Source organism: Sinocyclocheilus rhinocerous, unplaced genomic scaffold, assembly GCF_001515625.1.
Source record: "Sinocyclocheilus rhinocerous isolate Xijiao unplaced genomic scaffold, SAMN03320098_v1.1 scaffold4997, whole genome shotgun sequence".
Classification (NCBI taxonomy): domain Eukaryota; kingdom Metazoa; phylum Chordata; class Actinopteri; order Cypriniformes; family Cyprinidae; genus Sinocyclocheilus; species Sinocyclocheilus rhinocerous.
In genome coordinates, this window is record NW_015629577.1 from 34251 (window position 1) to 60748 (window position 26498).

General features: G+C 37.7%; 1 protein-coding gene across 2 annotated transcripts in view; it reads left to right on the forward strand.

Moving 5' to 3' along the window:
* Positions 1-695: 695 nt before the first annotated feature.
* Positions 696-26498, forward strand: part of LOC107739367 (DNA helicase INO80-like) — a 46749-nt gene continuing 20946 nt past the window's right edge. For both annotated transcript variants that reach the window (XM_016551463.1, XM_016551464.1), the window contains exons 1-27: positions 696-828; positions 3351-3412; positions 3526-3700; positions 3974-4134; positions 4458-4525; positions 5529-5675; positions 5765-5885; positions 5965-6164; positions 6274-6327; positions 7582-7785; positions 7876-8071; positions 8165-8232; positions 8326-8529; positions 9136-9216; positions 9931-10026; positions 10823-10882; positions 10974-11116; positions 14820-14904; positions 14985-15102; positions 15690-15775; positions 15875-16042; positions 16251-16384; positions 18395-18462; positions 18549-18642; positions 18937-19132; positions 21897-22037; positions 24167-24392. In XM_016551463.1, coding sequence (XP_016406949.1) covers positions 3558-3700; positions 3974-4134; positions 4458-4525; positions 5529-5675; positions 5765-5885; positions 5965-6164; positions 6274-6327; positions 7582-7785; positions 7876-8071; positions 8165-8232; positions 8326-8529; positions 9136-9216; positions 9931-10026; positions 10823-10882; positions 10974-11116; positions 14820-14904; positions 14985-15102; positions 15690-15775; positions 15875-16042; positions 16251-16384; positions 18395-18462; positions 18549-18642; positions 18937-19132; positions 21897-22037; positions 24167-24392 — 3262 coding nt within the window. In that variant the 5' untranslated portion in view covers positions 696-828; positions 3351-3412; positions 3526-3557. The remainder of the gene's footprint in view (positions 829-3350; positions 3413-3525; positions 3701-3973; positions 4135-4457; positions 4526-5528; positions 5676-5764; positions 5886-5964; positions 6165-6273; positions 6328-7581; positions 7786-7875; positions 8072-8164; positions 8233-8325; positions 8530-9135; positions 9217-9930; positions 10027-10822; positions 10883-10973; positions 11117-14819; positions 14905-14984; positions 15103-15689; positions 15776-15874; positions 16043-16250; positions 16385-18394; positions 18463-18548; positions 18643-18936; positions 19133-21896; positions 22038-24166; positions 24393-26498) is intronic.

The window sequence follows — 26498 nt, forward strand, 5'->3', positions numbered from 1 at the left end:
AATAGCCAAGGGTTTATGCACAGTGCTATGACAGGGCTCTAAAGGAAAATATATAAAACGAGAAAATAAAAAACAAAGAGAAATTTAAATAGATCGCTTATGTTAAATAGATCACTTGTGTACCAAAAAAAATAAAATAATGTGAGCTTACATTCCAAGTTTTAGTAGCTTTTTGTTACAGGAAGGGGATAGATAGATAGATTGATTGATTGATTGATTTTATTTTATTTGATTGATTGAAAATAGGGTTAATTTTAATATATTACATTTATAGATACATTTTGGCAAGCAAGATAATTAGCATAAGAAATAGACATTTTCATATTGCATTAATGCGATATATGTAGAACTGTGACAAATTCTACGCCAAGTCCCAATCACGCGATATTTTGAGGCTACATTCGGAAAGTGTTACGTCATTAGACCTTCGGCAACGTTCGGTTTTTCTAGGCACAATCAGTAGAACTCCGATAGCCATTATACGCTCCTCCAATAAACCAGTAAATTTATAATGGGCCGAATTCTTCAACACTATCTTTTTTAAACGAAACTACTCTTTTCTTTCTGCTACTAGTAATTTATTATGATACGTCCCTGAATGCTTATAAGATTGCAGCCTTCGCTCTCTATTTGATTGGTACGCCTGTTCCCCACTCTGTCCTCGCCATGGCGCCGTGTCCCTGCTCTCTCAGTTACTGAAAGTGGCCGCCTCTCTGCTGTTACCGACTCACGGTCTCTCTCCTCGCTCACAACCGCCATTTTGGAGACAGAGAGCTGCGAGTCGGCTGCAACAGAGACAGAGCAAAAACGGCGGACACGGGGGACAAGGTGAGCTAGCGTTTATGAGGAACCTGGTGGGGGAGCAATGGGGGAAGATGGCCGGGAGGGAGAAAGAATTAGAATGGGAATCACAGATCTACTGGCCTCCTCGACTCCCGCAGTACATATAGACATGAGACGGGACAGATGGTGCTTGACCTCACGTGGAACAAGGCCACAGAAATCTTACGAATCATTTAAAATCATATCTCCCTACATTTCATTTGACAAAGAGGTGGTGGCCTTAAAGAGACAGAACCCATTTCAATTATTAAAAATTATCAAGAACTTGACATAGTAAAACCTTGCTAAAAAGTCACCTCTGCACGGTTATTCCAAATAGCAGTCAGCTAAACTTCATAGCCTTGCTTTGAAAAAATCCAATAAAGCTCATTTTTAGTGGTCGTGGCTCAAATTTACCTTATATTGTAGCTCTGCTAACTAGCAACATATACAGTAACTCTGGATTTAGATTAACAAGCAGCACTGGCTGCTGAGACGCTTAGCGTTAGCTAAACCTAGCCAGCTTAGTGTGCTAGCTAAGCTAAATCGGATATAAAATATCACCGTGTCGATAATATTGTGTGAACAATAGTTTTTCCTGGATTTCATTATGAGTCTTAAGACAGACACCTTGCTCCGCTGTACATTTCCTCATTATATAAAAGACTACGCTCGTATTCGTCTGTATCATCAGTGTGCGTGAGGTTTATAAATTGCGTTGTCTCAAATGAAGAAACCAAAATTGACCAATATTTGGCAGTTTAACACATGCGTTTATTGATGGTGTAATAATAGTTCCCTGGGCGTTAAAGCCTAGTGAATAGCCAAACTATTGAAGTGAGAATTGTAACTCGTAGCCTTTGCTGTATTTGTTATATTGCATCCAGGAAATGGTTAAATGGGGGCACTAAAACACTGGCGGTGTCAGTGCTTTAGTTATGTTTACAAAAACTCTCAAACCCCGTGCAAATGCACCAGTAATATTTGAGGTGGAGTATCATGTATTGTTTTAGAATTGCAGTGGGGTGAATTACTACTCACAGATGTAAATTCATTTCTAATGGTGCATTTTCAATAAAACAATGCCTATTTTAATATAAGTAATACTTTTGGTTTGAGCATTCACTATTCTTTAAAAAGGGTACGAGAAGGAAATTCACACTATTTTCTATTTATCTATTTTCTGAATGTTATGAACAATTCATCAATTCATTAGTTCAATATTCAACAATTCATCCATGCACTTCACGTTTTATTTAATTTTTTTTAAAGTTGCAATGAAACAGAAGTAGCAACAGATTTTTTTTCCCCGTATTGTGACGTACAGAGATTTGTTGCTACGTTTTCTCAACATTAGACCCCAGGAAATCACTTCATGCCACAAAAACATGATTTGCTACTTGGTACTTATTTATTACAAGTGTCTTTAGATGGTGTGGACAGTCTCATTCTAGAGAGCATTTGATTTGAAAAACATATATATGTGCAGTGCAAGATGAGTTATCAATATCTTTTGATAAAATGTCTTAAGTAAATCTTTTGTCTGTTTTTCTAAAAGAAAAACACTATTTTAAACGTAAATCTGATAAAAGTTGAGTTTTAAGATTACACAATCATAGATGGCCTCAAAGCTGACACACAAACATTAAAAGCTACAAAGATGCACTATCATTCAAAAGTTTGTGGTCAGTAAGATTTTTTACTTTTATGATTTTAAAGTGACAGTAAGAGTAAATACTTGTTACAAATGTATCTCATTTTACACAAAAATATGAAGCAGCATGACTGTTTTCAACATTTATAATGATAAATGTTTCTTGAACAGCAAATCAGTATATTAGAATGATTTCTGAAGGATCGTGTGACACTGAAGACTGGTGTAATGATCACAATGCCATCACAAGGATAAATTACACTGTAAAATCTATTAAAATAAAAAAAAGAGTTATTTCAAATTGCAATAATATTTCACAATGGTATTGTATTTTTGATCAAATAAATCAAAATGAGCGTTATAAATGCAGCCTTAGTGAGAATAATTGACTTTTTCCAAAAGCATACTTTTTTTTTTTTTTTTTTACCAATCTCAAAGTTTTGAACAATAATGTAATTAATAAAGAAAATCTGAACACATGCACATCTAAAAAGCCCAGTTATGAGCACAGGCTATGTCATACACAAGTTTGTGGCCAGCTGATTCTGAACCTCAAAAGGCTGTTTATTAGGTCGATTAGCACCTCTGTTGTCCAAATCCTGCTACAACAATGGAATAAAGTCAGTATTATATTTCAGTATGCTATCAATAAACTTGTCAGCTGTATTAATCTCAATCCACATCATTCTCTTTCAGACACTGCCAGTATGCCATGTGCATATGCGTTTTTTTTCATCCAGTTCTGAATATTTAAATGCAATATTCTTGTTCTAAATGTGCAATAAATCTTACAGTGATTATGTCTATATAAGAGTGGACAGTTTCATCAGTACATGCAGTAAATAAGTCAACATCACATCCTTTTCTGTTTCAGATTCATCATTTCTGGTGCACTGAATGTTGAAATTCTGAAATATGAAGTTTCATTCTTCAAAGGTACTGTACTGTTCTTTGACCACAGTTTTATTACCTTGATTCAAAGCATTCAGATGATCTTCATAACCTCATTTAGAGTTAACCGACAAACATTTTCCGTGTTGCATTTGCAGTGATCGCCCTTTCAGGCTCTTAACCTCTACCTATGGCCTCAGAGCAGGATGGCGTGGGAGACGCCACATGCTCAAAGTTGGCCAAACCACTTCACCTGCAGTACCTTGAGCGATCCCTCCGTCTAGACACTTTTCTAAGGCAGACTGCTGCTGTTTTTAACCAGAGCATTTCCAGGTAAATGGTTATGTAGTTCTCAAAGTCCTTTTTGACCTTTTGAGTCACTGCATGACTACCATGCCTTTACAAAATCCTTAGCGACTATAATGTCCCAACCCTGTTTGTGATTTTTAGCTATTTTGTTGTTTTAGAATGTTTCTCCATTCCCAATAATTCCAAACACCAAAGACTAATAGTAAATGTTTTATGGGAAATATTGCACTGCAGCTTGGTTGTAAGGCCTGTGGTGGTTTGTTTATGGTTGTGTTTATGTGTGCTTCTCTATATCAGCGATGACAGCGATGGTGGTTTGGGTGAGGGTTCTTCTCTGGCCCCATCTAACCCACTGCTGGCAGTGAAAGATGATCACATCAAGCCTGAGAACGAGTCCAAGGACTCCTGCAGAGATGGAGAGGCAGAGTGTGGCACTCTCAATGGAGCTGTGCTGCAAGGTACAACACGTAAAATAAAAAATAGCCATGTTATATAACATAAGAATGTAGTTTTCTGTATATATTGCGCTGACCAGTTGTCTTGGACTTCTGTTTGCATCTAATGCCGTGGATGTAGTATTAAGTACATTTTATCTCATTACTATGATAAAACGAGTAGTATTTGGCTGGTCATGTGATTTCAAAATGGCGGGCTTCAAGAGGCATTCTAATGTGTATATGATTTTAAACATATTTTTCAAAAGTACTCTTCATTTATTTAGGAGTGAAAGTTTTTAATGAGTAAAAACAATTGACCTTAAACCCCAAACTGTCATCCACAGAGCACAAAGCTGACAAGGCCAGTCTGTATAACTTCTCGAAACTGAAGAAAAGCAGGAAATGGCTAAAGGTAACGTATTTATACAACAGTACAGTAATTCTGGGAAAACCTTTATCTAAATCCAATCCCTGCTTTGTAGAAGCCTGTTTCCTCCTCAGAGTAAAAAACAAAAACAAAACAGTAATTGCGTTTAAAATAGTAAATAAAGGCACTTTGCAAAATATTAACTGACAGTTACAAGAAATATAGTCTCAACTGTGATATGAAAAATCAAAATGATGACAAATAAAGTGGCAGTACTGGTGAGAGTAAAGTTGCAATTAAAGGGGTCATATGATGCGATTTAAATTTTTCCTTTCTCTTTGGAGTGTTACAAGCTCTTGGTGCATAAAGAAGACCTGTAAAGTTGCAAAGACTAAAGTCTCAAATCCAAAGAGATATTCTTTATAAAAGTTAAGAGTCAGCTGTTCTTTTTAGCAACATCATATGACCCCTTTAAAAGAAATAAACTCAGAATATTGAGATATGAACTCTAAGGGGACATGGTGATGGAAAAAAATGTTCCCCCCAAGAAACGTTGCGTTCACTCCTAAAATGTTTGCATTCTCTCACAAAAAGTTTTGTGTTGTCCCAGAGAAACTTTGCATTTTTGTGAGCAAACGCAGAGCTGGTCATGGAAATGAGGTAGGATGAAATATTATATTTTAAAGCTTTTGCGAGCAAATGTTACATTTCTTAGGGGAACGCAATACTTTTGTGAGAGAGCAGGAAAGTTTTTGAACACTGGGGAACACAAACGTTTTGCAAGTGAACACAAAAGCATTGAAATAAATAATTGTTTTCTATAGCTGGCCCTTTAGAAGTTGCAGTTATGACAAAATACAAATAAATTTGATTTGCAGTAATTAGATATGAAATTACAGTTGTGTTTACTCTGAAGGGGAAACAGATTTCCATACTACTATTCGAACTGACAAAAAATTAAATTTTTTTATTGGTAATTTATTGGTAACTCTCCTTTATTTCCATGCCTAAGCAGTCTGATGTTTGAGAGGTTGTTTGTGAATTTCAGGGCATCGTGCTGAGCGATGACACCACAGATTCCGATATGGACTCGGATGATTCTGACTTCACAGTGACACGGGAAGAGCTCCAGGACATGCTGCGCCTGCACAAGTTCACCAAACTCCACCAGAGCAAGTTCCACTCTGACAGAGAAGTACGACAGGCTTGCTGAGTCTGGGATAGTTACTCCCGCATAAACAGCTTCATGGAACCAGTTGGTAATGTGTGTTTTTGTGTTCACAGCTGCAGCACTATCAACACTACAGCACAGGCCTCCTCTCCACTCACGACCCATTCTACGAGCAGCAGCGCCACCTACTGGGCCTCAAGAAAAAGAAAATCAAGGAAGAGAAGAAATGTAAAGGTAAGCCTACAGAACAAAAGAAGACGACAGTAGCTGTTTTCTAGTCACATGAATACTCATTCTTCTTCTGTTTACATAGCCAAGAAAAAGATGAAAAAGAAGAAGAAACGAGGAGAGGAGTTCTCCATGGAGGGACGGCCACACGTTACTAAAATTTTTGCCAAGTTTTCTCATGATGCACCTCTTCCCATGATCAAAAAGAAGCACTTAACCATTGAGCAGCTCAATGCTCGTAGACGAAAGGTCTGGCTCACAATTGCCAAAAAAGAAATCCCAAAGGTACAAGCATTTTTCTTGGTCATCAGTTTGGAATCCCATTGAGCTTTGTGACACGCACAATATGTTTCTTCTGTTCCTGCTTTAATCTGTTTTCATTGTCTCATTTCAGGCGTTTAAACAGAAAGTCTCAGCAAGGAACTTTGTTTTAACCAATGCCAGAAAGGTGAGAGGTGTTTATTTTTTGCATACACTACCAGTGAGGTTGGTAAGAATTTGAAAGAAATCTCTCATGCTCACCGAGGCTGCATTCATTTGGAAAAAAGTTAGTAAAATTCAGTAATATTTTTGAAATATAAATACAAATTTTAGCCATATTTTCTAGTGGTCGACCGATATATCGCCAAGGACGATATATCGACCGATATTTGGCATTTTCCAAATATCGGCATCGGCGATAAGTTTTTCTGCGTTCGAGGTGGGACTTTTATTTTAACGGCGCTGAGAGCGGCAGCGCCTGTGCACACAGTGCTCACATTCTCCCTCTTGTTCGCTGTCGTCCTTAACAGTTCTGTCTAATAAAGATAGGAGTCTGTCTAATAATCCGATAGAACTGTTAAACAAAGGAATTAAAATGTATACAAAAAGTATTATGATGATTGCTTTTATATTATTAGTAATAGAAAGGCAAACATTATAATACTTTCTCATTTGCCGTCAGCATTCAGCAAATACGCATTTACATAATTTAAACAAATCTTTGAATGGCTAATGAACATTTTATTTCATAAACCTTGCAAACTTAGTCGAATCCAGTTGTGAGATCTTGTGAAGTGTGCATGTGACCTGCATGATTGCGTGTTCTCTGCGTGACTTTCGAGATGGTCCTCACTGCAGAACACAAGATCCAGGGGGCAAGGTTGTATCCAGATCCAACTCCTCCCACCTTACATATACCTAAACCTACCATGTCCACCCCCTAGATGTGGATCCAACCCCGCCCCCTGGATCTTTGTTCTGCAGTGAGGGGCTACTGTGACTTTCGGTCCGTGCAAATTGAATGCTTTAAGCATTAAATTTGTGATTTCAAATTGTGCTGATCGGCTGTCAAAAAAACAATATCGGTCGACCACTAATATTTTCACATGATCCTTCAAAAATCATTCTAATATTTTGATTTGGTGCTCTAGCAACATTTATTATCATAATATTGTTGATCTACTTAATATTTTTGAAGATATTTAAACATTTTTCAGGATTCTTTAATGAATACAAACTTAAAACAGAATTTATTTGAAACAGAAATCTTTTGTAACATTGTAAATATCTTTACTGACACTTTTGATTTAATGCATCCCTGCTGCATAAAAGTCAAAATCTTACTGACCCTAAACATTTGAATGATAGTGTATAGTGTGGTCAAAATTCTGAGACAGCACTGAAAATCTGCAATTAAAAATGCATGTGTACACTTGTCCAGTTGGCCCATCAGTGTATGCGTGAGGTCCGGAGGGCTGCGATCCAAGCGCAGAAGAATTGCAAAGAGACTTTGCCACGGGCACGCCGCCTCACCAAAGAGATGCTGCTGTACTGGAAGAAGTATGAGAAGGTGGAGAAGGAGCACCGCAAGCGAGCTGAGAAAGAGGCTCTTGAGCAGCGCAAACTTGATGAGGAGATGCGGGAGGTATAAATACATATGCACTAGAAATTATATTTCGCTGAGAATCACTTCCTAAAACATTGTCCTGACAGTTCTTCCTGTGTGTCCCGTCAGGCTAAGCGTCAGCAGAGGAAGCTTAACTTCCTGATCACCCAGACAGAGCTGTATGCTCACTTCATGGGGGGTAAGCAGGACGCTGGGGGAGACGGCACAGAGGAGGAGATCCTGCGCAAGCTTGAGGACAACACCTCCCAACGGCAGATCGACATCGGTGGAGGAGTTATGGTCAATGTCGGCCAGGAGGACTATGGTATGATCTTTTTCTGTCCCTGATAGATGTTATCAAAATGCGTATAACAATCATATGCATTTTAGAGTCAATTTTCATGCTGTCCTTTTGCAGATAGTGAATATTACAAGTCTCAGGCCCTTAAAAATGCAAAAGAGGCATACCAGATCCACCAGGCCAGAGTAAGTGGGAGTACCTTTGATTTACATTATACATGTCTATCTTAATGAATTTTGGCTGGAAATTATTACAATGTCCCTTTTTTTGTTCTGTAGACCAGGTTGTTTGACGAGGACGCAAAGGACAGTCGCAGTGCCTCTCTGCACACGGCTAGCGTCTCTGGCTTCGGCGAGAGCTACAGCTTATCAAACCCATCTATTCAAGCAGGCGAAGACATCCCCCAACCCACCATCTTCAATGGGAAACTTAAGGGCTACCAGCTCAAAGGCATGAACTGGCTGGCCAATCTTTATGAACAGGTGATTTTTGATGCTCTCTTATGGTTATTTATACATACACTAGCATTCAAAAGTTTGGGTTAAAGTTTAATCAAGATTTTTTTATGGAATTGATATTTTTATTTAGCAAAGATGCATTCGATTGATCAAAAGTGACAGTAAACACATTTATAATGTTAGAAATGTTTTCTTTTGAACTTTCTATTTATCAAAGAATCTTGCAAATACTTTCAAAAAACTATTAAGCAGCATGACTGTTTTCAACATTGATAATAATAATAAGTATCGGCATATTAGAATGATTTCTGAAGGATCGTGTGACACTTAAGACTGGAGTATGATGCTGAAAATTCAGCTTTGCCATCACAAAAATGAATTACATTTTAAAGTATATTAAAATAGAAAACTTTTATTTTAAATTGTAATAATATTTCACAATATTGCTGTTTTTACTGTATTTTTGATCAAATAAATGCAACCTTGGTGAGCATAAGAGACTTATTTCAAACACATGAAAAAATTTTACAGACCCCCTAACTTTTGAACAGTAGTTTATATCTTATCTTTCCATCATGCCTGTGGACTTTTTAAAGATGATTTATGTCTCTGTCTGATTGTCTCTCATAGGGCATTAATGGCATTCTGGCAGATGAGATGGGGCTTGGAAAGACGGTTCAGAGCATCGCTTTACTGGCTCATCTGGCAGAGGTAAGGACTGACATTCCAAGTTTTCTGAAGCCATGCAGCAGCTTTGGGTGAGGGACAGACTGAAAATTAAATAGTTACGCACTGAAAAACTTGCCATTCGTCCTAGCTTTCCTTAATGAAGACATTTTAAATGTTATTTTAGTATTAGCAAATAACAAATAGTAATACTTGTACTACTACTAATGAAAAATCTCAATTTTAGTTTTCTCAGAGCATTACATGTATATGCTCTCTCCATCCCTTTGTATCATCTTCATGCCAACAGATTTCACTTGAAAGATACTGTATTTCCCAATCTCTAGGCTCTCAGGTCGAAAATCTGGAAAAGGTTTATTTTTTTGGAAATATGAGACCAGCGTTTTAAAAGAAAACAATTCTCTGTTCTGCTTTCCTGTGCTATCATATTCATTTCTCCCAAACAAACCCCTGACACCACAAATCAGTTATTTGGCATCAGTGTGAACCCTCCAGCTGTCTCCGCTGCTCTGCGTGACTTCCAGGGCTTGCGAAAAGAGGAGGATACAGAGTTTTGGTATTTGATATGAAAGTGTAGCGCTGTGGGCCCATAGGAAGCCATGGTAGCATGTTACCTCGTTCTTCAGTTGTTTCCTGTTTTGACTCCTCTCTCTTTCTTTCCCACCATCTCCATCCCTTTCCCCCTCCGCTGTCTGCACCTGTTTGGCTTATTTTGTGTTCGTGTGCTCTATGGGACAGAGGGAAAACATCTGGGGACCCTTCTTGATCATCTCCCCAGCCTCAACACTCAACAACTGGCATCAAGAGTTCTCCCGCTTTGTCCCCAAATTCAAGGTGAGTGTGGTAGCTGTGCAGGGAAACACCTGCAGCCGTGGAATCCTTTTTACCGCTCTCTCTTGCAGTGTCCCTCACTGTCTCAAACTTTTTATAAACCCATTGAACCACGTCTATTTTCAGAACAATGAAATATGTTTTTTTTCTTATCCTTTGCATATTTTTGCTGTAAGGAAATGAATGACAGATTACTGCACTTCTGGTCTAATTTTTGTAATCCTTAGGGGGCAGTGTTGTACCATTTATAGCGTGTTCCACTAATGTCAGCAACCTAAATATTCATTCCCCTTCAGTCAGATTAATCTCACAAATCATCTGTATCTGAAATTCCAGCCAGAAAAACTTTAGGAATATCAGAGGGCTGAACAATAATTATTTCTCTTTGTTGGCCAGGTCAGGATTTATACTAGCCCTGCTAATGCATTCACTGGCCCTGCCACAATTAATTTTTAGCAACATATTTTTGTGTGTCAGAAGGATATGTTATGTTAAATTTGTTTAATTTGTGTAATAACTGGAAATTATAGAGATATAATATAACTTCATGAAAGCTATAAATTCAAACACATACTTTTACTTTCTTATTCTTGCCCAGCTTAATCAGTCCATCCTTATTGTTGAGCCCTGAATAGTTCAGATAATACACCTTGTAATGAAGTTAAGATTATGAAAAGTATGTGCATATATGTTTTATTTCAAGAGTTTTACATCTTTATTTAATTTCATCAGGCAAAGACAAATTTCAAATAATATTTCTTATGTAATCATTGCAATCTTGTCTCATTCTGTCTTGCAGGTGTTACCGTACTGGGGGAATCCTCATGATCGTAAAGTCATTAGAAAATTTTGGAGCCAGGTAAACATTTCATAAGAATATTGCTTTAAAATATCAGATGAATTGCAATCTACTACTTGAACCATATATTATCCCTTTTTGGCTCCTGTAGAAAACTCTGTATACCCAGAATGCACCGTTTCATGTTGTCATCACCAGTTATCAGCTGGTGGTGCAGGATGTGAAGTATTTCCAGAGGGTGAAATGGCAGTATATGGTTCTGGACGAAGCCCAGGCACTGAAAAGCAGCACCAGGTAATTAGAACTCGATTAGTACTTTTAAAATAGCAGCTTTTAAAATGTTTACTTTACACACTATATATCAGTGGCGTGTGGTGGTGTTTTAAAATGAGGAGGCAGTTTTATATAATATATATATATAATTCTATTTTGTATTTTATTAATATTATTTTTTATTTTATTTAATATTTTTAATACTAATTATACATTTCATAGTGTTTTTATGCATTTTTATATTTATTCCAAAATAATAACTAAAGTCAGTAACAATTTCAACAATATTCTGGAAACTAAGAATAAACAATAGCCTACTTCTACAGCATTATTAAAATCAAAAATTGTGTTTGTTAACATTTGTTTATGCACTGTGAACTAACATGAACTAACAATGAACAACTGTATTTGTATTAACTAATGTAAAGAAAGATAATAAATATTGTAATAAATGTTCATTGTTTGTTCATGTTAGTTAACTCATTAAATGACACCTTGTAAAATGTTACCAATATTTTTTATTTGTGAACTTATGTTCAGATGTTCTTTTTAATAGTCAACTTATTTCAGGTAATCGTCATAAAAGCTCTGTAAACACTGCCACAGACACGAAGATATATCTTTCATTTCATCAAGCTGAATGCTCACTAAAAACTGACGCAGTCATCACGTTTTCAGATTTCAAGTTTTATTTTGACTAGGGCTGGGAATCGATTCTGAGGCGTTGGGAATCAAGAGTCGATTCCAAAGGTTGGAATCGATTATATCAAAGGGAATCGACTCCTCATTCATATGGAGACAGATCAGCCTCAAAAATAACACATTTGCAAAACAAAATTCATAAATGCACAGCACAATTTACATTTACAAAATCCGATTCGTAAATTCAAAACACAATTCATAAATACACAAGTAAAAGCATAAATATTTCCCCAAATGCTCACACAAATGCATCTTACCTAAATAAATTTAAAATGTTTACACAAATATGTATATACAAATTTCTTGAATTAATTTCCATCACACATGAATGATGTTACATGTATTTATGAATCGTTGAATCTGCATTTGCAAATCATCACACATGCGTGGACTGCTTTGAATTTGTGTGTGGTATTTTTGAGACCTTCCTGGCAGGTTAAGAATCATAAATATATTTTTTTTGGAGGATGTTCCGTTCAGCCAATCGCGGTGAGCTTTTAATCCACCAATCAAAACACTCCTTACTGAACAGACTCAAGAAGCTCAACGCTGCGGTGTTCGGAGATTTCGAACAACACACACAAGCGAAGAGATGGAGGATGAAAATCACACTCAACGAGTGAGTAAAGTCGTTTTTTTATCTGATGGCATTTTCTTATGATTATAGCTGGTCGCAATGGTAACTTTAGAACCCACTGACTACAAATCGTATTTAAAATCAATGCAGTGCTGAAATTTGCGTGCTCATGAATCCTCTCATTATAACACACGAATTGTAGACATTATGAACGATTAATTATGCTTATATTTATTGTGTTATAACAGAGATTTGTGAGATATAATAACTATGAACTTATATGTCTTTTAGATACTTTATATGCAGCGCTCTTTGCTGGCATTCTGTCATACTGTAACAACGCGCAGTTGTTCTATAGAACGTGGGGCTAACTGGAACTAAGCTAGGCTACTAAACTGTTGCTAAGCTAATTGCTAACAGGATGCTAGCACCTACACGTCGAGACTTTTAATTTGGTAATTGGAAAGTGCGAACACTCGTGTCCCGTACACTGCACAACCCAGAGAATCTCTGTGAACAGAAGCACAAACAAAACAAACCAGCAGGAGGCAGTACTGTCATCTTTCTTCTTTTATTCCAGACACAGAATAAGAACATTTACAAGCAAGGCCATATCGCCAAGTGCCTCCCCTACACATCTCTCTCCATGACGGTGACAGCCACACTTTTTATAACAAGGCAGTAAATGAACCAAACCCACCCGAACTAACTTGAACATAAACACAAATAACATTGCTAACGCAAAAACCCAACCATCTTGCTTAATTAACACATAAATCAACTCTAAACAAATACCCATAATGCACCATCTAAAATACTATTTTTTTAACATTTCAGCCAATGATAATTATAAAAGAAAACGTCCCAAGCATAGATCAGTGGCTGAGAGCGCATCTGATTGACAGATAAACCACGAGCTCTATCAGTTATTGTTAATGTTCTGGTTATTTTGTTTCAGTATACAGTTTGTTCATTTTGTGCAAAGCATACAGTCAAAGTAAACTTCATCATTCAGCTGAACTGTGCACATTTATTAATTCCTTCAATCTAAAAAAAAAAACAAGAATCGAAAAAGAATCGAAAACAACAGTGAGGAATCGATCCAGAACCAGGAATCGGAATCGGACTCGATTTCAAAAATTTCGGAATCGAACCGCCCTAATTTTGACGTGACACAAAGTAGTGGTATCTAAGAGGGAGTGTTGTTTACTTACTTTATAATTAGTCAATAACGCCATCATTTGCGCAAAAACAAGAGGCAGGATTTTTCACACGAACCAATCACATCCAATCACAATCGATCATATCCAATTATAGCACGATGGAGGCATTTCCTCCTCTCACGTGACTTTCGCCCATTCATTTCAACGAGCCTCCAGAAAAGTCATGGCATGCTAAGGGGTCTCTGTAGAAAGTCAATGGAACGGAGGGAGGCAATCCTCCGCTGTAACTTTACCTGTGAGTGTCGCTGTTGGACAGTATTACTTTGTAAAAACGAGTGACTTTTAGACTTTTAATATCATATTTAATCATATTTGCGCTGTTTTATTTTTGTAATATCGATTATTTTCTCATCCAACTTTTTGAGGAGACACTGCCTCCCTTGCCTCCTCGGAGGAAACGCCCCTGCTATATACAGTGTATATATATATATATATACACAAACGTAATTTTTGGAATAACAAGATGATTGACTGCAAAGCATATGGGATTATTACATACAACCAAATCTTGATAATTAATAAATTAGTGAAATGAAATAAGCTTAACATAAAAGTATAACTGAAAATAATTATAACAAAAATATAATTTTAATACAGTTCCATGTACGAATAGAATATTACACAAGAGTATTTACTTAAAAACACTAGCACTGTCACACTGCTGATAATCTTAAAATAGCCAAGAATAGCCAGTTAATCACTGTATTTTCCTGCGAATATAGCTCCAAAATGTGAAAATCTGGTTGTCTAACTGATATGTATCATTGGTTGAACCTTTCAACAAGTGAAAAAGAGCTTCTAAAAAGCTCCAGAGAGTCTCCAGTACTGGTGCATCTCAGATTTTCCATGTTCCCGTCCTCATAGTCAGTGCAGTGACACTATGTCTGGACTGGAACCCTTCAGAGAATGAGGGCCTCTCGAGCTCTGAGTGTGAGTTTGTGCCTCTCTGGAGATGACAGCACATGTGCCAGCAGCTTCTGTTGTGGTGGAACATGATTTATTGCCCAATCGGTGTCTCAACAGGGCGCCAGAGCAGCTTTCATGAGTTTTAAGTCTCTAAAGTCCCCATAATTAATGAAAGACTTAACCAAGTCTGAGAAGTGAGCTCTGAAGAGCATACCTATAGGATTCAGAGTTCAGCATTGAGTGTTGATGTGATGTCGCAAGTTATATCCTCCTTGATTGGGAGGTCTTAGTAGCTGTGTCTGGTTCTTCTTGGCAGTGTCCGATGGAAGATTCTCCTTCAGTTCCAGTGCAGGAACCGCCTTCTGCTAACAGGGACGCCAATCCAGAACACAATGGCCGAGGTGAGTGTATTCATGTGAGACCTTGTTTGAGAGTCCACGTGTGTGAGTGAAAAACCTGACGCCGTTGTTCTTCCTCTCAGTTGTGGGCCCTGCTTCACTTTATCATGCCGACTCTGTTTGACTCTCATGAGGAGTTCAACGAGTGGTTCTCCAAGGACATCGAGAGTCATGCTGAGAACAAATCTGCTATTGATGAAAGTCAGTCAACTCTTGTGTTTATTTCCGTTTAAGTTGTTGTTTACTATTCATTTGATCTCCAAGCAGGTTGCAATATGTGTTAGGGTGGAACAATGCAGTCAAATAAATTATAAAAAAAAAATTAGATTAAAAAAAGTTTGTGATGACAAATATGGATGTTAATGTGAGAAAGACAGGATAGAAAGTTTGAAGTAGATTAAAAAGCTTGAAGTTTGAAAGTTTTTTTTTTATTTGAAGTAGTTTTAAAAGCCATCCTTGTCTATTCGCCTTCTAGTCTGTCAGATAGATAGACACGTTTTATCATGTTGCTAGCATATTTTAGCATGTTGTTAGGCTTTGCTTTTATGTTTTGCCATTTAGCTAGCGTGTCCTAAGCTAGATGTTAGGCTTTGCTACTGAGGAGAAGTTTCTCAAGCCAACATAATTAAGTTATTATATATTATTTGGGATTTCAGCTGCAATATGTTTTAATAACATTTAACATTTAATATTGAAACAGCAGCACTCATGCTGAGCAAGCAAAGCCTTCACGTTTTGCTCATGTTCTGCTGTCATTTGACATGATTTACCTTGGTTTACCCTTTCAGACCAACTTTCCAGATTGCACATGATCCTAAAACCCTTTATGCTGCGCAGAATAAAGAAGGATGTGGAGAACGAGCTCTCTGACAAGGTGATGTCCTATAGCCTCTCAGACAGAATTATGGTTTCATACCTAATATGTCTATGTATGTGATATTTATGTTGCTTATTTTTCATACCTGCATCTCAGATTGAAATCTTGACATACTGCCAGCTGACCAGCAGACAGCGGCTGCTCTACCAGGCTCTAAAGAACAAGATCTCCATCGAGGACCTGCTGCAGTCATCAATGGGCACGTCCCAGCAGGCCCACAGCACCACCAGCAGCCTCATGAACCTTGTCATGCAGTTCAGGAAGGTGAGGCTGGGTTTTTCAGCTTTAAAGGGATAGTCCACCCAAACATGAAAATTCGGTTTGAAACAACAATAGGGTGAGTAAATGATGACAAAATTTTCATTTTTGGGTGAACTATCCCTTTAAAGCCTGTGAGACCTTTACTGTATATATAGTGAAGAAGCTGTTTTTCATTCAGCATTTCACAGCATGTTGTTCTCATCTTTAAAAGGTTTGTAACCACCCAGATCTGTTTGAGCGTCAGGAGATACGTTCGCCTTTCCACATGTCCCTGAAGCCCTTCATCATGTCCAAATTTCTGTTCCGACACGCCATCATCCGTACGTCTGACCACGGAAAGACCAAGTGAGTAGATCTCAATGAAGCTCCCAGGTTTACTGTACCTCCCTTAAAGCCCGTTCACACCAAGGATGATAACTACTGTATAAAGTTAACCGTTGTAATTCTGTAAGAATAGGGAAGTGCACACCACAAATAGACACGAAGGAACAATATTGTTGGATTAACTTGTTGGAAGAAAGAGTGTTTTTTTTCTTTTCTTTTCCAGCTAATGAACGATAAAACATATTTAGCCAATCAGAACAATTAAAGCAGCAGACAACATGCAGTTGTGCTCAAAATTATTCATACCCTTGGTAAATATGAAGCCTACCAAAGAAGGCTGTGAAAATAAATCTGCATTGTTTATCCATTTGATCTTTCACTCAAAATAAAAAATATATATATAACCTTTAATTGAAGTAAAAAAAAAAAAGTGAAAGTGGGGGAAAATCACATTATGAAAAAAATATATTTTTCTCTAATACACAATGGCCACAATTATCAGTACCGCTAGAAATTCTTATGAGTAAAATATCTCTAAAGTATATTCCCATTCATATTTGCATTTAAAACATATAAGTAAAAACAAATAATATAATTCTGATGTGCAGTAAAAGATTTTTGAGCTTCACTTATTAGAAAGCAGCTGTAAGAAAATGAGCTAAAGCATTGAAAATTCCCAGTTCCACCATCAGGGCAATAATTAAGAAGTTCCAATCAACTAAAGATGTTACAAATCTGCCTGAAAGAGGACATGTGTCTATGTGCATGGTGAGGAGGAGAGTTTGAGTGGCCAAAGATTCTCCAAGGATCACAGCTGGTGAATTGCAAAGAATAGTTGAGTCTCGGGGCAGAAAGCCTCAAAAAAATTTTTAATTAATTAAAATTAATCAAACAGAACCTATATCAGCACATGTTGTTTGGGAGGGGTTCAAGAAAAAAAATCAAGAAAACAAAATGCTCTCATTCAAAAACAAACATAGCGTATTCAGCTGTCATACTCTACTTGAACTTCAAACAGGACTGGGTTCTATGGTCAGATGAAACAAAAAAAATGAGCTTTTTAGCAGCAAACACTCAAGATGTGGTGCAAACAGGAATAAAAAGTTACCCATGTGTACAATGAAATATACTGCTGTATCTTTAATGTTGTGGGCCTATTTTTCTGCCGGAGGTCCTGGATATCTTGTTCAGATACATGGCATCATGGATTCTATCAAATACCAACAGATAAAAACTCAAAACCTGACTGTCCCTGCTTGAAATCTTATAATGGGCCATGGTTGGATTACCCATCAGGACAATGATCCAAAAAACCCAACAAACAAACATCAAAATCAAAACAAAAATGAGCACAAAACGAAGGTTCTGCCATGGCCATCCCAGTTCTCTGACCTGAACCCTACAGAAAATGAGTGGGGTGAACTGAAGAGGAGAAGCACCAACATGGAGCTGGGAATCTGAAGGGTCTGGAGAGATTCTGGATGAAGGAATGGTCTCTGATCTTTTGTCAGATGTTCTCGAACTCATCAGGTATTAGGTGAAGACTCAGAGCTGTTATCTTGGCAAAAGGAGGTTGCAAAAAGTATTGAATAAAAGGGTATGATTACTTGTGGCCAATATGTATTAGGCATTTATTATTACATTTAGTATTAGACATTTATTTCATAATGAGATTTTACCTCCATTTTAAATTCTTATTCTTCAATGAAAGGTTAGATTTGTGTAAATTTTTTAAATAAAAGATCAAAAGGATTAACAGTGCAGATTTATTTTCACAGCCGCCTTTGATCATATTTACCAAGGGTATGAATTATGTTGAGCACAACTGGAACTGCAGCATGCAATTATAATTTATAGTTCTTCTTATAGTTATCATTCTTTACATGTACAAACCTTTAGGGTGATTCTTAACCAACTGTGTGGCATTATTGATTTAATCAAAATGCTGTTATACAACATGTGTAATAGCTTTTACAAGTGTTTTTAAAAAAAAATTAAACTCATTGTTTTAATCGTTCTCTCACTCCTCAGCCTGAAGCAGACTCTGCTCTCTCCGTTCTCTGCTCAACACATTCAACAGTCCTTGTTTCACCGAAAAAGTAAGTCTCTATTATTCAACAAATATATTCTGATTTTGTCATTTCAAAACTTCTCTATTTTCTGATCATATGTTCAATTGTTACAGCTGACGATGAAGGCAGCAGCTATTCTTTCCTGCGTTTCATTGATGTGTCTCCTGCTGAGATGTCTAACATCATGCTTCAGGGGACTCTAGTGAGGTAAGTTATACCACACTCACGTCAGTCAGAGAATAATACGTTAAAATACACACTTCCTCTGAATTAGGATAGTTCACTTTAGGAATATTCTGTTGCATGGTATGCATAACCATGCAACAGAGCATTCCTAAAGTGAACTATCCTAAGCATAATTCTAATAAGAACTGAATATATCAATAGGAATCTAATTATTGCCACATTTGGATGCATCACTGAGTGCATTAAGGTGAGATTTGGTGTGTGTTTCCTATGGCAAACAAACGCATCTTAAAATAAAATCTCCTCTTTTCTCAGGTGGTTAGCAGTATATCTGTCCTTCAAATCGGCCTACCGGCTCCACCACAGCCGTCTGTGGGATGAAGAGGTGGAGGAGAACGAGGCTAAAGGGAGAGCCCGGCTAGGAAAGCTGTGTCTTTCACACAGAGATCTCATCCTGTGGCTTAACCGGCCAACATCTTTCCCAAATGTCCACAGCAGTCCTATTCTACAGGTGAGCTCTGACCTTCTTTTTCTTGCTTTGACATATGATATACTAGTTGCCTTCATCAGCATATGCTAGTGGTTCTCAATGTTTTTGACTCCAAGGCCCCCCTTTGTCCAAGACTATTAGACGGCCCTCCAACCTAAGATGATATAGACCTCTGGTACTTCTGTTGTAATAAAAATAAATAAACTCAATAATATGATGTCAATTTAATGTTGTACATTTATTTTAATTGAATACATTTAATTTTATAGTTAATAAAATTTATTTATTTAAAACAATTATTTTACATAATTTGACAAATGTTTACTTTTGACAAATAATTTGACAAATATTTATTTATTTATTTTTGTAGTTTAATTAAGATTATTTTACTATAAATAAATTCTACTAATTTTAACGTTTATTGGGCCCCTCCTGGAGGTTTCCTGAGGCTCCTTAGTAGGCCATGGCCTCCTTGTTGAGAACTTATAACAAAGCATATGCTGTCATTTCTAAGCGTTCTTTTGTCAGAACCGTGTCAGATTACAAAAGTTAACTTTTTGTGTGAATGGTCCCCCAGACTTCTCATTATTGGCACAAATTCTGGTCGAAAGGTATGTCCAAAAATATTAAGTACTGGTTATTTCTCAGGCATAACTCAAAAGACAGCATGGAACAGTTCTGCTTCTAGATGTCTAGTTAACGTGCTCTAAACAAAACGGAATATCTTCCAAATATTTGCTTGCACAAACTTTGGCGTATTTCTTTGTTCATAGTATTTCTTGTGTTTGGAGTTTAGTGTATGAGGGTGCAGGTCTACTCTTGCCTTGGGTTACCCCACTGAACCAGATTGAATGACCCTCATCTTTCATTAGCGGCAAGGGCTCAGATTTCATTATGGAAACCTATTTCCACTCACCCACAAGACACTCCAGTGTTGCTGTATATCAAATGCTGATGGGAATATCAAAGGTCCAAACTGATTATCGGGAAAAAGAAAGACGATAGAGGAAGTGGTGCTGGATGTCCCAGTCCAGAAGCTACAGTGTCGTCCCCTGGAGGCCAAACAGCAGCAGGGGTTAACCTGCAGTTTGGCGCGCTGGCGTGCGTTCAGGCTACGGTCAGGGGAAGCTGTGTGTGCAGAAGGTGCTGACTGAGGTGTAATATTATCCACTTCCCACTACAGCTTTTGTACCACACAAGCGTCTCCTAGCTCCACTGGGGCATGGATGGGGAACACGACACCACAACAATCAGCTCCCCGTGTGGACTGGCCCATATCGAGCACTCAAGGTTGTAAAGAACCTTAAACTATACTAACTAGTTACAAAAGTGAAAGCACCTGCCTTTTTCTGCAATTTCAGATCTTCCCCAGACTCAATTTGGAGCGGCTCAGTTTTCTCCAAACGTTGCAACATATTGTGATTTTGAGTTGTAAACCAAGATACTCAGCAAAACTGATTCCCAGTCTCTAAATTTAAGCTGGCAGTCTGTGATTTGTAAGTAATCACGTATTGCTTAAACCCAGTGCTGAATGTGAAGCGAGGGATCCTCCTCTCAGAGGTGCTCTGTGCAGATGGAGCTGATCTGTGTGTTGTTGTATGGTAATTAGTGTTTCATGTATTTGTATCAGTCAGTATGCAGCCGCAGGCAGCAGTGCTGTGAGAATCTCAGAGCTCTGGATGTGGATCATATTGATGTCTCATCTGTGTTTGTTCGGTCACTCTCACTGAGGTCTTGGCTAGAGTTTCAAGCCTGTGCTTTATGAAACGAAACATGAGCACTCCTGCTGAGACTGCAGTACCTTTCTTTCTTTCTTTCTTTCTTTCTTTTTCTTTTCCTTTGTCGTTTTTCATTCTTTCAGTCGTACTTTGGTCTTTCTTTTCTTCTTTCTCTGTTTTCATTATTGTTTTCTTGCTTGCTTTTTATTATTTCTTTTGTTTTTTAATTTATTCTTTTTTTTCTTGGATTTTTGTTCTTTCATTTTATTTTTTCTGTTTATTTGTTCTTTCACTGTCCCGCTTGTTGTTCTTTCATTTTGCTTTCCTGTCATTTATTAATTTTTTTTTCTTGACTTTATTTTTGTTCCTCTGTTCTCATAATCTTTCTTGCACTCTTCCATTTTTCTTTCTCCATTCCTTTGTTCTTTTAGTTATTGCTGTCGTTTTGCTTGCTTTTGCTTTTTTTATTTCCTTTCTCTCATTCTTTCTCTCTTGATTTTTCTTTCTTTCTTTCTTTCTTTCTTGTTCTTTTTGACTCTCATTCTTTTCTCACTTTCTCTTTTCTTTCTTTCTGTCTCATCACATGTTTTTCACACCTCATCCATCATTAGCTCACAACCTCCTCTAAACGAAGTTGACAGGTCTGTTTATTCTTGTCACTTGTGTGGATGCAGACAGGAAACAAGCAGATATATAAGCTGGACTTTATGATTCATGTGGGTCATTAGAGTTGTAGTTCGGACTGTGACCCCCGTCTGAATGTCTGTTACCACCGTGGTCTCATTTAGGGTATCACTTCTGCTCAGAGTGACCTCTTGGCTTGTGACAAATGGAGCTGATGAGATGGGAGTTGGGTTTACATTAGATAACTCATTGTAGAGAGTAGGGAGATCACTAGGAGGTGCTGCAAGCCCATGTTCTCCTTTGTGACAAATTCACACGTCGTGCAGAAAAACAGCCATCTTCACACACACACACTCAGTCATACGTGTTGACATTTTGACAGTATGTGATTTAGTAGGGTGTAATATGCTATACTGACTTTTATTTTTCTTTCTTTCCTGCAGGATTTAGTGTTCACGTCCACAGGGTCTTCGCTGATTTGTCACCCTGACGTGGTCATCCACAGCAGACGCACATCCGTTCAGACATTCAGACCGTGCCAGCCTACCCAACCACCCAAGTTTTTACTCCCCGTCACACCCAGGGTGAGAAACACATAGCCTTTCCCTCAAAAAAAAAGAAAAAAACATCTTAGTGGACCATATTGATTGTCAGTACTTCCACTCAGTTTAGTGGTTTGAAATAAATCCAGATTTCTGTATGCAGTAACTCTTTTCAATATCCAGTAACACTTTGGCAAAAGTCAGAAACTCATCAACATGGATTTCTATGGGTAGTCAGATGCTGACAGGGATCTCCCGCTGTCTCAGCAACAAACTTGCTATCCAAAATGAAAAACTTGTTCTCTGTGTGGCCCTCAGTACAAGCCTGGTTTATTTATCCTCTTTGACCCCCTGACAGATCTTCTGCTCAGCTGATAATGACCCCGGTGGAGAGTAACCAAACAACACAAGCCCACCAGTGAGAAATCAGAGGTCTTGGTTAAGGGCTGCTTCTCTGACTGTGAATACACAGGCCATCAAAACCCACACCGCCGTTTGGGATACTCTCAAGCTTGGGGATATTATTGAGATATTGTGAATTCATGTCTTTGGTATTGGAGGAAACGTGGTAGTTGAGACTTACAACATAATTTGCTGGTTCAAGATCAACATTCCTTTCAAACAATTCTAGCAAAACAATTACATGTACATTATCCTTAGTTTTACTTCTTATTCTTTTCATATAATAATAAAAGCTAAATAGTCTATTGATTCCATTTTAATTCTAATTTTTAAATACTTTTTATAATTATAATTTTATTTATATAATATTATAATTTGTATGTTTACATATTTTTATTAGATTTCTATAGTTATTTATGTAACTAATAATATAATAGTTGTTGTTTTATTATTTTATTTATATAAATAATAATGTCAGAATGTATTATTGTACTATGTATTATTTGTATTATAATTTTATTAAATATAATGAAGTAATTCAATATTTTAATATATTTTATAGTTTTGATTTTATAAAGCTAATTATATTATAATTCTTCTATATTCTTATTCTTCTTATTTAATTATAATATTATAATTTTATGTTTTATTCTCTTAGTTTTCTTCCTTGTTTTCCCAGTTTGAACCTCAGCTCTTTTCCTAACCCTAAACATGTCCCACCCTTTAAACCAGAGATGATTTGACCTTTTATCAAATGACACTTTGGTCAGAATCTTTTTTCAAGCCCTTAAGCCTAACCCTAACCGTAACCCTAAACCTAATCTGAAAATCTGATTGGTAGATAGCAAGGTTGTTTCAGATCCAGCAAAAGACGGCGAGCCAGGAAAACTTCCTACTTAAGCTAGTCAAGATATTAATCTTTTATACGTGACCAGTGTGGTTGTACTGAATCATATCTGCAACGTTAATGGCTCAGTCATGTATGAGAAACTGTTTTCTTTTTCCTCCAACATCTGCTGTTAACTTTGCTAATGTGAGGCTATCTCAGTGTTATCCCAGCCCCAAGAGTCGGGATTGTGTCTAGCCTCATGGCCGCGCTGTGAGAATTGGCACCGGACCCTAGGCACCAGGGGCATATGGGCACTGTGGGAAAGTGATAAGATAGATTAGTCGCCTTTTTTCTCTTTATTCATGAGGGACTCCTGACCCTGTTGGCTTTTTATGGCCACATCTGCGTGTTCGTGCTCCTATTGGTCAGCTGTTTGCTACAAAACTGGAAGCCTGGCCAAAGCTGAGCTGTTTTTCATCAGAGATAAGAATGAAAGGAAGATAATATCATCCGCTTGTCAGCACGCCATAAAATTCTCCATAAAGCTGAAAGAGGGATAAAGTGAGAGGGAGAGGAGAGAAAAGAAATGGCCAGTGGAAGGGATTGTAAGCGGTGTGAGTCACTACAGGAAATGGTCATCTGTTACTCAAAGGCCTGTTAGCGCTGTTAGCACCGCTGACCTCTGCCACGCTTTCCTGCCAGAGCGGCGGGGTTCGGAAAAAATGTCAGAAAGACAGGGTTGTGCGTGCCTGTGTGTGTGTGTGCACGTTCAACAACTGGAAATGATTCTTCTCCCCCCTTCAAGCTCCAATTTGTTTGGTGTTTCTTAGTGATAAAAAGACTGAATTGGGAAATAGATGGCAATTATCTGGAGGAAAGACACTTTGATATTGTAAACAGCCTCAGAGGTGTTGACTAAGGGATTTTCTTCTTTCCCTAGGTGACTTCAGTTCCCATGGAACGCTATTGTGCAGATCGCAGTGCCGAGTATGAATGGAGGTTAATACGAGATGGCGGGAGTCTCATTGCTAAGCAGTGCTTCCTGTACGGATCCCCCGAGCTGGCTTGCGCCTGGGCTCAACGCTCTCAGGCCTTCCTCCCTCAGAGCCCAGGAGGCGTCATGGCCCTGCAGCAAAGACACGGCTGGTCCTTCATAAGGATTCCAGGTAGGTGAAATCCTGGGTGGGAGTTAGCGTGCGTGTGTTTGTTTATGTTTGCTCGTGTGTAAAAGCGGTTGAGAGGTACTTCATTTTTCCAAGACGTTTGTATCCGGCTATTGTCCTTGCAAAGACATTTTCATTTAAGACAAAGGACTTTCTCACATTCATTGGTTTGATCATAAAGGTTTCGAATGTCTCGAGGGGAAGTCTAAATTTTATTGAAGTTTATAATGCTCTCAGCAGCGATAACTCCCTCCTTTAGACCAAACACAAACCATAGTACTGTGTCTCAGCTCCTTATGGCAAGCCTTCAGGCCCCGAGGGACCTCATGGCACCGCTGTGCTCTGGGGCCAAAGTGCATTTCAATCAAACAAAACTCACAGAGTGGATAAAAATGAGATGGAGACCCATGGGAGAGTGCCAGAGGTCACAGAAGAGGCCACGTCTGAAGGCCAGTGCACCTCAGTCACCGTCACTGTTCTGGCACAAATGCACAGCCATTCGTCACATGTTTAGCATGACAGTTCGATAGGAGTAGTGCCAGGCAATACTTAAGACTTCATTAGCAGATTAGACAGATTTTTGCATCAGCCTGTTGCGTGAATCGTGTGCAGGCATGTGTTTGAGTGTGCGTTCCAGTGTAATTGCTGGGAGCAGACTGGGGAAGAGAAAGAGGTCTGGGAGCGCTTGTGAAGTTGGGAGGGGGGACAAAGCAAGGAAGTTGGACTATTGGACATTGTTTCGGCACAGCGTTAGGTAAGCGCTTTGAATGTGTATATGTGTGTGTATCACTGTGAATGTTCATTCACAGGCTTAAGGTGTTTGTTCTCTTTTTTTATTCTCGTTTTTTTTTTTTTCGGGTTTTTTTTCCCTTCGTGTGTGGGGGAAAAATACTTTTTAATATATATCAAAATCAAAATGTGGCTGTATTTGTAAATCTGTAACGTAAGATGCAAATAAAAAATGACATAAGTTAAATAGTTAAATAAGTTATATAGATCAGGGATTCATAAATGGGGGGATCAGATATAATTGAAAATAGGCTTAAAGTGAATGAATAAACATCAGATTAAAATAAACAAGGAAATAAATGAGTGAATAAAATACTATAAGAGTACTGTACTATAATGAGTAGAAAAAAACATGATGTAATTTCATAGACACATATTTACAATTTATTAATTTTCCAAAGTTGGGTGTTTACAAGAAACTATATAAATACTTTTAAAATTTTAGGATGGGGGTCCCTCGCATGAGGATGATATTATTTGGGTGTCTTTGACCTCTTAAAGATTGAAAACACTTAATTACATGAATTGTATCATTACAGATACATTTTTGAGTTGTATAATAAACTCATATAAAAATCAGGATGATCACACTAACAGGTAGTACATTTATTAAAGAATAGTAATAGTAGAAGAATATATATTTTTATTGACATCTTAGTTATAGAGTTATGCATACATTTATACCTGAGACAAATGTGGACATGTTCAATGTCAAACAAATGTGGACATGTTCACCTCTTTATAGTGCATAAACATTTACTGTACAGTGGGTATAGAAAAGAATCACCCCCCCTTAAAATAATCACATTTTGTTGCTTTGCAGCCTGAAATGAAGACAGACACAGTTTTTGTTTTATCCAGCTCTATTTACTCAGTTCAACTTATAACATCCAAGTGAAATATATAACACCAACAACAACAAAAAAAACCCGGAATCACTGAGTTGGACAAAGGATCACCACCCTCCTAAAAACGACTTGTAAACTCAGAAGCAAGGAAGTTGGACTATTGGACATTGTTTCGGCACAGCGTTAGGTAAGCGCTTTGAATGTGTATATGTGTGTGTATCACTGTGAATGTTCATTCACAGGCTTAAGGTGTTTCAGAGTGCACTTTTCCCATTTTCTCAGAGTCATACTGTACCCAGGGAAGGAAGTGACACAAGTCTGGGTAAGAGTCATTGAAGTATGCTGGCGGTCCCACCACTGGCTCATGGAATTAAAGGCCTACGTCTCCATATAGAGGCTGAATGAGGGTTTATTAGCAATAACTGGATACTGTGTTGAATGATTCCTAATTATAGTGTAATACACAGGGTGA